Below are 13090 nucleotides of genomic sequence, written 5' to 3'. Positions count from 1 at the left end.
GCTCGTTTGCATAGACCACGGCAGCGCTTGTTTCTTTCCCGCTTGACGGATGTGGCAACGGGGCAAAAGGTTCTCAGTGTGGCGCAGATGATGATGATGATTGGCTGGTGTAACGAACCATCCGGAAGTAAATGGCGAGATGAAATATATAGCACTTTATGATTATTAGAGGAAGGAGACACATGTGAAGGTGGAAAATGAAATGTAGGAGATTATATAGTTTTGCATGAGCGATTTTTGTAGCAAGTTGGATATAAGAGAATTGGGCCACTCCTATATATATATATACTTTGTCTCAGAATGAAAAGTGCAAATAACAGATCTACAAGCTCACAACACATCACAATGTGACACATTGTAAGCTTGTAGATCTGCTATCTAATGTAAGAAGATCTATCTAATTTAAGCATTATCTTATACTTTCTACAAGCTCATAGCGCGGCACCGAGTGCCGCGCTATGAGCTTGTAGATCTGCTATTTTTTAGCGGTGCCAGCCGCTCTACATTTGACCTTGTGTGTCCATCCGTCCGTATGTTTGAGCACGGCAAAGACACAACACATGCGCCACTTCAACACACACACACACACACACACACACCCACACCCACACCCACACACATACACGCGCGCGCACGCGCAACATGCGGTCCTGCGAGGCGCACCGTTGCAACACATGCGCCACTTAAAGACACACACATACACACACACACACACACACACACACACACACACACACAACATGCGGACCTGCGAGGCACACCGTTGCAACACATGCGCCACTTAAATACATGCACACACGTGCAAGCCAGCACTGCACACGTGCGTGCACACAAACACACACACACACACACACACACACACACACACACACACAACATGCGGACCTGCGAGGCACACCGTTGAAACACATGTGCCACTTAAAGACACGCATACACGCACAAAAGCCAGCACTGCACATGTGCGTGCGCACACACAAGCCAGCACTGCACACGTGCGTGCGCGCACGCACACAAACACACACACACACACACACACATGTAACATGCAGACCTGCGAGGCGCTGCACACGTGCAAGCCAGGACTGCACATGTGCGCGTGCACGTGCGTGTACGCCTACTCATGTGCACACACACACACACACACACGTAACATGCAAACCTGTGAGGCGCACCGTGCACACACACACACACACACACACACACACACACACACACACACACACACACACACACACACACACACACACACACACACACACACAAGCCAGCACTGCACATGTGCACGCGCACACACACACACACACACACACACACACACACACACATACACACACACACACACACACACACACACACACACACACACACACACACACACACACACACACACACAGAACTCTCCACCATGAATCACATACAGGTGCAAGATCTCTATGATGAGCTGAGGGGTTACCTATGCCAGGTGTCAGTCATTGTCAATTAAGAGTCAAGGCACAACATTCATTTGAAGTCTTTTTTTTCACCTTGGAATGCATTTGGCCTCACTGCTATATACCTGCACCACTTACTTTAACACCTAAGTGTGATTTGCTTCCAGTGGCGCTGTTCAGTAGCCTTGAAATGAAGTTACAGGGTTTTAACATTGATTCTCTAGTTCATATATAGCTCAATTAAATAAACTCATCAAAGGCACCGCTTACTTCACACTGGGTGTGATTTTTGAAGAAACTTTGAATATATATATATTTTTTAAGGTGAACATTTTTAACAACAAATGTCTCTAAATCCTAACAGTCAAAACATTTACATAAACATATGTTGTTATAAATCAGTGGTTCTCAAACTGTTCTCATGTCAAGGACCCCCACAATTATATGTATTTGGCCGCAGACCCCCATCTCAACATATGTTGTTCCAGGGACCCCCAGAAGCAAAGATTTGAGTTACAAATGTTAAAACATTTATATTTATACAAAGATTTGCACACATTTTCAAGATTTTTCTAAAGTAGCAGATCGGTGCCGCGCTATGAGCTTGTAGATCTGCTGTTTTTGAGTAGCCTAAGTATAAAAGGTTAAAGTGGTTAAAATTATTGTGATGCTATATTAACACATTTAGCTGGGGACCCCCTGGAACCCCCCAAGGACCCCTGGGGGTCCCCGGACCCCACTTTGAGAACCAATGCTATAAACAACCTTCATAGTTACAGTGATTCATTTAAAGGACCAGTCCACTGTGGTAGAGGTTTGGGTTGTGTAGTTTCCCCCATCTGAACATGTTTTATGTCAGGGACCCCCATCTGAACATGTTTTATGTCAGGGACCCCAGAAATCTATATTTTTTTCAAAATCTTTCAAACAATTTCAATTGTTTTAAAAAATGTTCATAAATATCGCAGCGTGGCACGAAGTGACGCGCTGTGAGCTTGTAGATCTGCTATTTATGAGAACCACTGTTTCAAAACACTAAAATCTAAACAAACAAAACACTTTCCTGGTTTTAATGGGTTAACACTGAGGATTTTTTTTGTCTCAGTATGAAAAGTGCAAATAACAGATCTACAATGCAACAATGCTCATCAGATCTACAATGCTCATAGCGCGGCACTCGGTGCCGCGCTATGAGCATTGTAGATCTGAGCATTTTGAACTCAAATGAACATTTGTAACTCAAATCTTTGCTTCTGGAGGATTCTACAAATGTCTTCTAAATCAATTTTCTAAACGTATGTTGTTATAATATCAGTGGTTCTCAAACTGTTTCCATGTCAAGGACCCCCACAATGATATGGATTTGGCCGCGGACCCCAATCTTAAAATATGTTGTTCCAGGGACCCCCAGAAGCAAAGATTTCAGTTAAAAATATTGCTTTAAATATATTTATATATATATTCAAAGATTTGCTTACGTTTTCACAAATTTTCTAAAGTTGCAGATCGCTGCAGCGCTATGAGCTTGTAGATCTGCTATTTTTGAACAGCCAAAGAAAATGTTAAAATGTGTGTGTGTGTGTGTGTGTGTGTGTGTGTGTGTGTGTGTGTCAGATGTAAATCTCATATAGAGCGCTTATAGATCAGCTATTTTCAATAGCAAGGTTCAAATACAAGGTTTCTACCTGAGTGACAGCAACGATATACTTTGTCTCAGTATGAAAAGTGCAAATAACAGATCTACAAGCTCACAACGCATCACAATGTGACACATTAGCTTGTAGATCTGCTATCTAATTTAATTAGATCTGATTTAAACATTATCTTATACTTTCTACAAGCTCACCGAGTGCCGCGCTATGAGCTTGTAGATCTGCTATTTTTTGAAGAAATCATGACATTTTCATAAATCTTTGAATATATATATATATATTTTTTAAGGTGAACATTTTTAACTCAAATCTTTGCTTCTGGGCGATTAATAATAAAACATCCATTGATTGAATGAAATAATATCTCCATTGATTAGAAATTAATAATTCTAAATATTCTCATTGACTTACATTGTACGCTGAAACAGATCTCAAAGTCACTCTTTTAGCACATAAACAAACACAAACAAAGCTGATTCAGACAATATAGAACATCATCAAACCCACTACTGAACATGTTTTATGTCAGGGACCCCCAGAAATCTTTTTTCTTTCATGCAATTTCAAGTTTTTTCAAAAATGTTCAAAAATAGCAGATATACAAGCTTGCAATTTGGCACAAAGTGATGCACTGTGAGCTTGCAGATCTGCTATTTATGAGAACCACTGTTCCAAAACACTAAAATCTAAACAAACAAAACACTTTCCTGGTTTTAATGGGTTAACACTGAGGATTTTTTTTGTCTCAGTATGAAAAGTGCAAATAACTGATCTACAAGCTCACAACACATCACAATGTGACATATTGTGAGCTTGTAGATCTGCTATCTAATTTAATTAGATCTGATTTAAACATTATATTATACTTTGGCTATTCAAAAATAGCAGATCTACAAGCTCATTCGGTGCGGCGCTATGACTTTAACATTTAACATTCATTTAACTCAAATGAACATTTGTAACTCAAATCTTTGCTTCTGGGGGATTCTACAAATGTCTTCTTAATCCTTTTTTTAAACGTATGTTGTTATAATATCAGTGGTTGTCAAACTGTTTCCATGTCAAGGACCCCCACTATGACATGTATTTGGCCGCGGACCCCCATCTTAAAATATGTTGTTCCAGGGACCCCCAGAAGCAGAGATTTGAGTAAAAATGTTTGCTTTAAATACATATATATTCAAAGATTTGCTTAAACGTTCACGATTTTTCTAAAATAGCGGATCGGTGCCGCGCTATGAGTTTGTAGATCTGCTATTTTTAATAGCCTAAATATAAAAGTTATTAAAATTATTGTGATTCTATATTAACACATTTAGCTGGGGACCCATTTAACCCATTAAAGGAGAATTCCGGACAAATTAAGTGTTATCTTTGATGTCTCGTTACTCACCTAACGACATGAAAAGTGGCGTTCTTTTTTTCCATATATTCCCCTGTCGTAATTTTTTAAACCCCCGCCGTTGTCATAATGGGAGCGCGTGGGTTAGGGAGATTCGTCTATTATAACCGACGCAAAGTTGTTTTTCTCTCTACTGCTAGTCATTGTGGAGTCTCATGATAGTCAAACGTGCGTTGAAATGTCCTGCGAGGCCACCGTTAATGGCGAACGATTTAACACTGGATGCTTGTTTCTTTCCAGAACCTGGCAACTCGTGTTGCCAGATTCTGGAAACAAGCAATTGACGGCAGCCTCGCAGATAGTTTCAGCGCATGTTTGACTATCATGAGACTCTACTATGAATACTAGTAGAGAAAAAACTTTGCGTCGGTTATAATAGACGAATCTCCCTTACCCACGCGCTCCCATTATGACAACGGAGGGGGTTTAAAAAATTACGACAGGGGAATATATGGAAAAAAAGAACGCCACTTTTCACGTCGTTAGGTGAGTAACGAGACATCAAAGATAACACTTAATTTGTCGGGAATTCTCCTTTAAGACCGGGAACGCATCTCTGTCACTTTAGATTTATTTGGCTGTTCAAAAATAGGAGATCTACAAGCTCGTAGCGCGGCACCGACTGCCGCGCTACGAGCTTGTAGATCTGCTATTTTTGAACAGCCAAAAAAAGAAAGTTTGAAAGTGGTTTAAAGTAACTAAGTACATGTACTCAAGTACTGTACTTAAGTACAATTTTGAGTATTTCCAATTTTCATTACTTTTACTTCTACTCCACTACATCTCAGAGGCAGATATTGTACTTTTAACCCACTATTTTTTTATTTGAAAACTTTAGTTATTATTTACTTTGTAGATTTTGATTATTATTACAAACCACTTCAGCCATATATACAATTCGGCCATTTAAAAATAGCAGATCTACAAGCTCACAATGTGTCGCGATGAAAAGATTTTTATATATTTTATACATTTAAAAACTGGGTAATGGGACATTCTGCATAATGAGTACTTTATACTTTCGGTACTTTAAGTACATTTTGATGCCAATACTTTTGTACTTTTACTCAAATATTTTTTTAATTCCGGACTTTTACTTGTAACAGAGTACTTCTACATTGCAGTATTGATACTTTTACTTCAGTAAAACATTTGAGTACTTTTTCCACCACTGATTATTGAACAGATAAATAAAAGTTAAAATGACACAGATGTGTTCCTGGTCTTAATGGGTTAAGTTTCTAAATGTTCAGCATTAATAACATGGCCGACACAGTGACTCCAGGTGTAAAGTGTTTCATTAGTTGTGATATTTTGTCTTTTGTTTTTCTCACAGATTCCTGTCAGCTTTCACTGGATGAAAACACAGTGAACAAGAAGCTCATCCTGTCAGAGGAGAACAGGAAGGTGACTCGTACAGGAGACCAACATCATCCTGAACATCCACACAGATTTACCTCTAGGCCTCAGGTGTTGAGTAAAGAGAGTCTGCCTGAACGTAGTTACTTTGAAGTAAAATGGAGTGGAGTGAGTGTTGGTGTAGCAGTCAGTTATATAGACATCAACAGAAAGGAGAGGGAGCTATCAGAGTTTGGTCACAATGACAAGTCCTGGGAGTTATATTGGTATCATGGTTCATACTGCTTCACTCACAACAGCATTCAGACTGAACTGTCAGGACCTGATGCCTCCACAGGGGGGGGTTGGGAGTGTGAGGGGGTAATGGGCGTGTACACAGATCACAGAGCAGGTACTGTGTCTTTCTACTGTATTAATGACAACAAACAGACCCTCCTCTATACAGTAAACACCACCTTCACACAACCTCTATATGCAGGGATAGAGGTTTATGGTGGTACAGCAGAGGTCTGTGAGATCTGGTAAACGTGTTGAAACACTTACACCCTACAGTATGTATATAGAATATATAGTAGAGCTTACAGATACAGTATATACATACATACATACATACTACTGTACTGTGCTGACTGGGGTCCCCCAGGGGTCTGTACTTTACCCCCCCCCTCCAGTGCAATGCTTGTAGATCTGATATTTTCAGACGGGGAGGATGCGTTGTGAGCTTGTAGATCTGCTATTTTCAGACAGGAGGGATGCGTTGTAAACTTGTAGATCTGCTATTTTCAAACGGGGGATAAGTTGTGAGCTTGTAGATCTGCTATTTTCACACAGGGGGGATGCATTGTGAGCTTGTAGATCTGCTATTTTCACACAGGGGGATGCGTTGTAAGCTTGTAGATCTGCTATTTTCAGACAGGAGGGATGCGTTGTGAGCTTGTAGATCTGCTATTTTCAGACAGGGGGGATGAATTGTGAGCTTGTAGATCTGCTATTTTCAGACATGGGGGATGTGTTGTGAGCTTGTAGATCTGCTATTTTCAAACGGGGGATAAGTTGTGAGCTTGTAGATCTGCTATTTTCAGACGGGGGATGCATTGTGAGCTTGTACATCTGCTATTTTCAAACAGGGGGGATAAGTTGTGAGCTTGTAGATCTGCTATTTTCACACAGGGGGGATGCATTGTGAGCTTGTAGATCTGCTATTTTCAGACGGGGGATGCATTGTGAGCTTGTACATCTGCTATTTTCAGACAGGGGGGATGCGTTGTGAGCTTGTAGATCTGCTATTTTCAGACAGGGGGATGCATTGTGAGCTTGTAGATCTGCTATTTTCAGACGGGGGATGCATTGTGAGCTTGTACATCTGCTATTTTCAGACAGGGGGGATGCGTTGTGAGCTTGTAGATCTGCTATTTTCAGACATGGGGGATGTGTTGTGAGCTTGTAGATCTGCTATTTTCAGACAGGGGGGATGCGTTGTGAGCTTGTAGATCTGCTATTTTCAGACAGGGGGGATGCGTTGTGATCTTGTAGATCTGCTATTTTCAGACAGGGGGGATGCATTGTGAGCTTGTAGATCTGCTATTTTCAGACAGGGGGATGCATTGTGAGCTTGTAGATCTGCTATTTTCAGACATGGGGGATGTGTTGTGAGCTTGTAGATCTGCTATTTTCAAACAGGGGGGATAAGTTGTGAGCTTGTAGATCTGCTATTTTCAAACAGGGGGGATGCGTTGTGAGCTTGTAGATCTGCTATTTTCAGACAGGGGGATGCATTGTGAGCTTGTAAATCTGCTATTTTCAGACATGGGGGATGTGTTGTGAGCTTGTAGATCTGCTATTTTCAAACAGGGGGGATAAGTTGTGAGCTTGTAGATCTGCTATTTTCAGACAGGGGGGATGCGTTGTGAGCTTGTAGATCTGCTATTTTCAGACAGGGGGGATGCGTTGTGATCTTGTAGATCTGCTATTTTCAGACAGGGGGGGATGCATTGTGAGCTTGTAGATCTGCTATTTTCAGACAGGGGGATGCATTGTGAGCTTGTAGATCTGCTATTTTCAGACATGGGGGATGTGTTGTGAGCTTGTAGATCTGCTATTTTCAAACAGGGGGGATAAGTTGTGAGCTTGTAGATCTGCTATTTTCAGACAGGGGGGATGCGTTGTAAACTTGTAGATCTGCTATTTTCAGACAGGGGGGATGCATTGTGAGCTTGTAGATCTGCTATTTTCAGACAGGGGGATGCATTGTGAGCTTGTAGATCTGCTATTTTCAGACAGGGGGGATGCGTTGTGAGCTTGTAGATCTGCTATTTTCAGACAGGGGGGATGCATTGTGAGCTTGTAGATCTGCTATTGTCAGACAGGGGGGATGCGTTGTAAACTTGTAGATCTGCTATTTTCAGACAGGAGGGATGAGTTGTGAGCTTGTAGATCTGCTATTTTCAGACAGGGGGGATGCATTGTGAGCTTGTAGATCTGCTATTTTCAGACAGGGGGGGATGCGTTGTGAGCTTGTACATCTGCTATTTTCAGACAGGAGGGGATGCGTTGTGAGCTTGTAGATCTGCTATTTTCAGACAGGGGGGATGTGTTGTGAGCTTGTAGATCCATTCCACATTAAGTTAGCTCCACCATTGAGAAGTTCAAATCCAAACTAAAGGCTCTGTTGTTGTTTGTTGTTGTTTTGTTTGTATTAGTTTTAGTTTTCTGGTTACGTAATAGGCTTTTATTATAGCTTTGTGAATAGATCTCACAGTCTATATGTTGATATTGTCTCTTAAAGCACTTTGGGTTTTTAAATGTGCTGCAGTTTACAAATAAACTTGACTTGAGTTGACAACCTCAATCTGTTTTTATTATTACAAACCTATATATTTATATAAAAAACATCAAACAAGTCATTACATGTATTTGACCACAGACCCCCATCTCAACATATGTTGTTCCAGGGACCCCCATCTCAACATATGTTGTTCCAGGGACCCCCATCTCAACATATGTTGTTCCAGGGACCCCCATCTCAATATATGTTGTTCCAGGGACCCCCATCTCAACATATGTTGTTCCAGGGACCCCCATCTCAATATATGTTGTTCCAGGGACCCCCATCTCAACATATGTTGTTCCAGGGACCCCCATCTCAATATATGTTGTTCCAGGGACCCCCATCAACATATGTTGTTCCAGGGACCCCCATCTCAATATATGTTGTTCCAGGGACCCCCATCTCAATATATGTTGTTCCAGGGACCCCCATCTCAACATATGTTGTTCCAGGGAGTGGAAGTGCAAGTGCCGCGCTATGAGCTTGTAGATCTGCTATTTTTTGATAGCCAAATTATAAAAGGTTAAAATGATTGTGATGCTTTATGAACACATTTTGCTGGGGACCCCCTGAAACCCCCCCAAGGACCCCTGGGGGTCCCCGGACCCCATGTTTTAACACAATATGTTAATAAAGCTTCACAATCATTTTAACCCTTTATCCATATTTTATACTTTGGCTATTGAAAAATAGCAGATCTACAAGCTCATAGCGCGGCACCGAGTGCCACGCTATGATCTTGTAGATCTGCAAAAAAAAATAATCTCGCAAATATGTGCAAACCTTTAAATATTTTTTAAAAAAGGCAAACATTTTGAACTCAAATCTTTGCTTCTGGGGGGGGGGTCCCTGGAACAACATATTTTCAGGTGGGGGTCCGCGGCCAAATACATATCATTTTGGGGGTCCTTGTCTTGAAAAAGTTTGAGAATCACTGATATTATAACAACGTACGTTTTTTTCAAAACTGTTAAGATTTAGAAGATTTAGAATGTCAAGGACCCCCACATTTATATGTATTTGGCCACGGACCCCCATCTCAAAATGTTTTGTTCCAGGGACCCCCAGAAGCAAAGATATGAGATAATAATGTTTACTTGTTTATATATATATTCAAAGATTTGCACATATTTTCATGATTAAAAAAAACAAACAGCAGATCTACAAGCTCGTAGCGCGGCACTCGGTGCCGCGCTACGAGCTTGTATATCTGCTGTTTTTGAATAGCCAAAGTATAAGATAAGTCCAGGTGTGCGTCAGAATACTGTGATAATATTAGTTATTAATATCACTTCAGTTTATCCTCTCAGAGCTTCTAGACTCAGTAAAACACTCTGTACTTGGTGCCTTCTTTTTTTCAAACTAAAACATCAGATCTACAAGCTTTTAGATCTGCTAACTGTAGTGGTTGTTCCCCCCTAGCGGGGTTCAAGTGGTTAATAACTGCGAATATCTCAAATAATTAAAAAAAACTTCCACACATTTTCAAATATAAAAAATAGCAGAAATAGCAGATCTACAAGCTTACAACGCTTAAGCTTGTAGATCTGCTATTTCTGCTTTTTTTTTTTTTACATGTATAAGATTTAAATACATATTAAATATGTTAATAATTTCTTTGTATATTTAAGTTATGTCATATCTGCCCTGTGCAATTTTTGATCAGGAAGCCTAAAAGGCACAACGATACTAAATACTAATTAATGAATACGATTCAAAAGGTTATATTCTATTCTCCACATCAAAATAAAATACATATTTACACACAGCATATCCATCCAAACATTATGTACATGAGATATTAGTAATAAGGTGCATGAGCATAGCAGCTGGTACAGTATATACTGTTCATGACATTGACATTAAGGTGCCAGAGTGCGTTGTGCATGAGATTAAGGTGCAGAGTATCAGCAAGTGTCAAGTTCACATAGTCCACATAAAGTAGCTTTTACTGGTATAATCCACAGTTAGGTCCATGAGGAAAGCAAAGTCCAACCTGATGACAGGCGGTGGTCAACCAGCTTTAATCTGGGTCAAATCTTCAAAATGAGTTCAAAATAAAAACATAGGATTGGGATCAGTTTGATCCCAAACAATCAGGATTACCTTCATTCCACATGGAGGGTGGATTGTTGTGTGAATTACCAGAGCAAAATACAATTAATTTAAACATGTGTTTCAAACTAAATACGATCGTAAAGTTTAAATTGAAATGGTACATCATTTTTTGCCTTTATGGTTGATTATCCATTTATTTTTGTCACATGTATACTTGCTGACCACTCCTTTGGGCCCTTCTTATCTTAAAGTCAGGTCAGTCCTTACTGCTGCAAACCTAGAAAAGGTCATCCATGCTTTAATCTCCTTTCTGCACTTTATTCGGGTATCAGAAAGCTAAATGTTGCATCTGATACAAAACACTGCTCCTAGGCTTTAGACACACAAGAGAAGTGAACACATTACACCAGTCCTTACTGCCCTTCATTGATTATATGTGAGTTTTAGTATTAATTTAATGAGTTTACTACTTGTTTTTAAAGCTGTGACGCTCCTGCTTATATGTGTGATATTTTAACTCTCTATGAGCCTGGGCTTTGCCGATCATCCAGCAGTGATACAGGGCTTTAGTCATGCTGCTGTTTAACTCACAGCCTGAGGATCTCAGGAAAACTCAGTATCCTCTTTTAAATGTCTTCTTAAACGCTTTTTCTTAATCAATGAATTGTTGTCATTTATTTAGTCTGGATCTAGGATTCACTTTTTAACCATTTAACAAAAAGCTTTATGTTTTTCCTCTCCAGCAATAACAAACAGATGTTTTTTGGGGGGTTTTATGACCTCAATTACAACCTACTAATAGACTATAATAGACTATAATAGACTATATTTGGGCCAAGACCGGCCCACCACAACCGCACCATACTCTACCGCCCGCTCCGTGGAGGCACATGCCCTTAATACCACTTTTACTAAAAAGCATCCCTCCATGTTCTGGAGCCTTCAGTAAAATACATGATAACTACACAGCCCATACACAACTACACAACAACAGCCCATACACAACTACACAACAACTACACAACAACTATATTCTGATAGTACTCATTGTTTGTTCAGTAAAAGGTCCTTTACTGAACAAACAATGAGTACTATCAGAATATAGAGCTATTTAACACTGTTACTGAACAAACACTCCATAGTAATGAGTTGGCTACTATCACAACATTGAATCACCCATAGAATGGCTGATAACAGCCTACCGGAGCCTCCTGGTAGGCCAGTAGGGACCTACTGGACCATCGCTATGGCATGAGAACGGTGATAATGGCCCCATTCAATGGGATGAGAACATATGTATCGGGTGCAATCTATAACCTTTGCGTCACCAGGATTTTCCAAAGAACGGAGAAAAGTTGAGTCGGTCACATGAAGTACCAAGGATTAGTCAGTGATGTCACTGTGGTTTATAAACAGCTTCATCCTTCCTGTGTCATAACAGTGACATCACTGTTGAATCTACTAGCTTGTAGAATCCAGCATCCACTTTGGATGACATAATAATAGTTGTAGTTTCCACATTGCATTGTTTTTTGTTTGTTTTCCTGTCTCTGCTTTATGCAAAATAATCCTCAACCTTATTAGTTTATTAGTTTAGTTCCATAAAGTCCTGTTTGCTCAACATGTCACTCCATATCTTTACTGTCAACAGTGTTTTAGTCTTTATTTGAGTTCATATCAGAGGTGTTTAAATGGATCTCTTGGGCTGTTTGTTGTTGAGAGCTAATGGTGTATTTATTTAGTTCATGTATTATTGGTTGTTAGTGTTCATGTTCTCTAAATATGTATGTCTTACATTAACATAATGTTATCTTTAATATAGGCTACTGAATGCAACTAAACTATTAGGACTGTCTGGGTTATGTTATTATGGACTGTGTGTGTGTGTGTGTGTGTGTGTGTGTGTGTGTGTGTGTGTGTGTGTGTGTGTGTGTGTGTGTGTGTGTGTGTGTGTGTGTGTGTGTGTGTGTGTGTGTGTGTGTGTGTGTGTGTGTGTGTGTGTGTGTGTGTGTGTGTGTGTGTGTGTGTGTGTGTGCGTGCGTGCTCTCTCCTCCTTACCGTGTAATGTTGGTGTATTTACAGTGTTTGTCCAGCAGGTGTCTCTGTTCACCACATCTTCAGCTAAAAGACACACGTTCCTTTCCTTTATAGTTTCCTTCATTCCTTCCCTCCTCTCCTCTGTCCTTTGTTTATACCTATTATTATTTCCTTTTCCCTTCAACCCTGATACTAAAACACACTTCATCCACAATATGATCTACAAGCTCATAGCCCCCCCCCCCTTACAGTTATTATTATTTTGTTGTATCTGAACTTTAACTATTATTAATGCTATTTTTATGTATTCATAGATCAGTGGTTG

General features: G+C 40.1%; 2 protein-coding genes across 3 annotated transcripts in view; both read left to right on the top strand.

The window, feature by feature from the left end:
- LOC308098959 (NLR family CARD domain-containing protein 3-like) overlaps positions 1-8691 on the top strand; it is a 44388-nt gene extending 35697 nt beyond the window's left edge. Inside the window, exons 9-10 of one of the 2 annotated variants that reach the window (XR_013934337.1) lie at positions 5821-6728; positions 7705-8691. Coding sequence is in view for 1 of the 2 variants with exons in the window: in XM_080447431.1 (XP_080303557.1) it covers positions 5821-6368 (548 nt within the window). In the remaining variant the exon portion in view is untranslated. Of the gene's footprint in view, positions 1-5820 lie in introns of both variants that reach the window. The other variant, XM_080447431.1, reaches the window with a different exon arrangement.
- The window catches only part of LOC308098960 (NLR family CARD domain-containing protein 3-like), a 189232-nt gene that overhangs the window by 105940 nt on the left and 70202 nt on the right, over positions 1-13090 (top strand). The gene's annotated exons all lie outside the window — the stretch shown is intronic.

The sequence above is a fragment of the Gymnoscopelus braueri genome (genome assembly GCF_963280865.1).
Source record: "Gymnoscopelus braueri genome assembly, chromosome: 13".
NCBI classification, from domain to species: Eukaryota; Metazoa; Chordata; class Actinopteri; order Myctophiformes; family Myctophidae; genus Gymnoscopelus; species Gymnoscopelus braueri.
The sequence above is the reverse complement of the archived record's forward strand: the minus strand, read 5'-3'. Positions and strand labels throughout refer to the sequence as shown.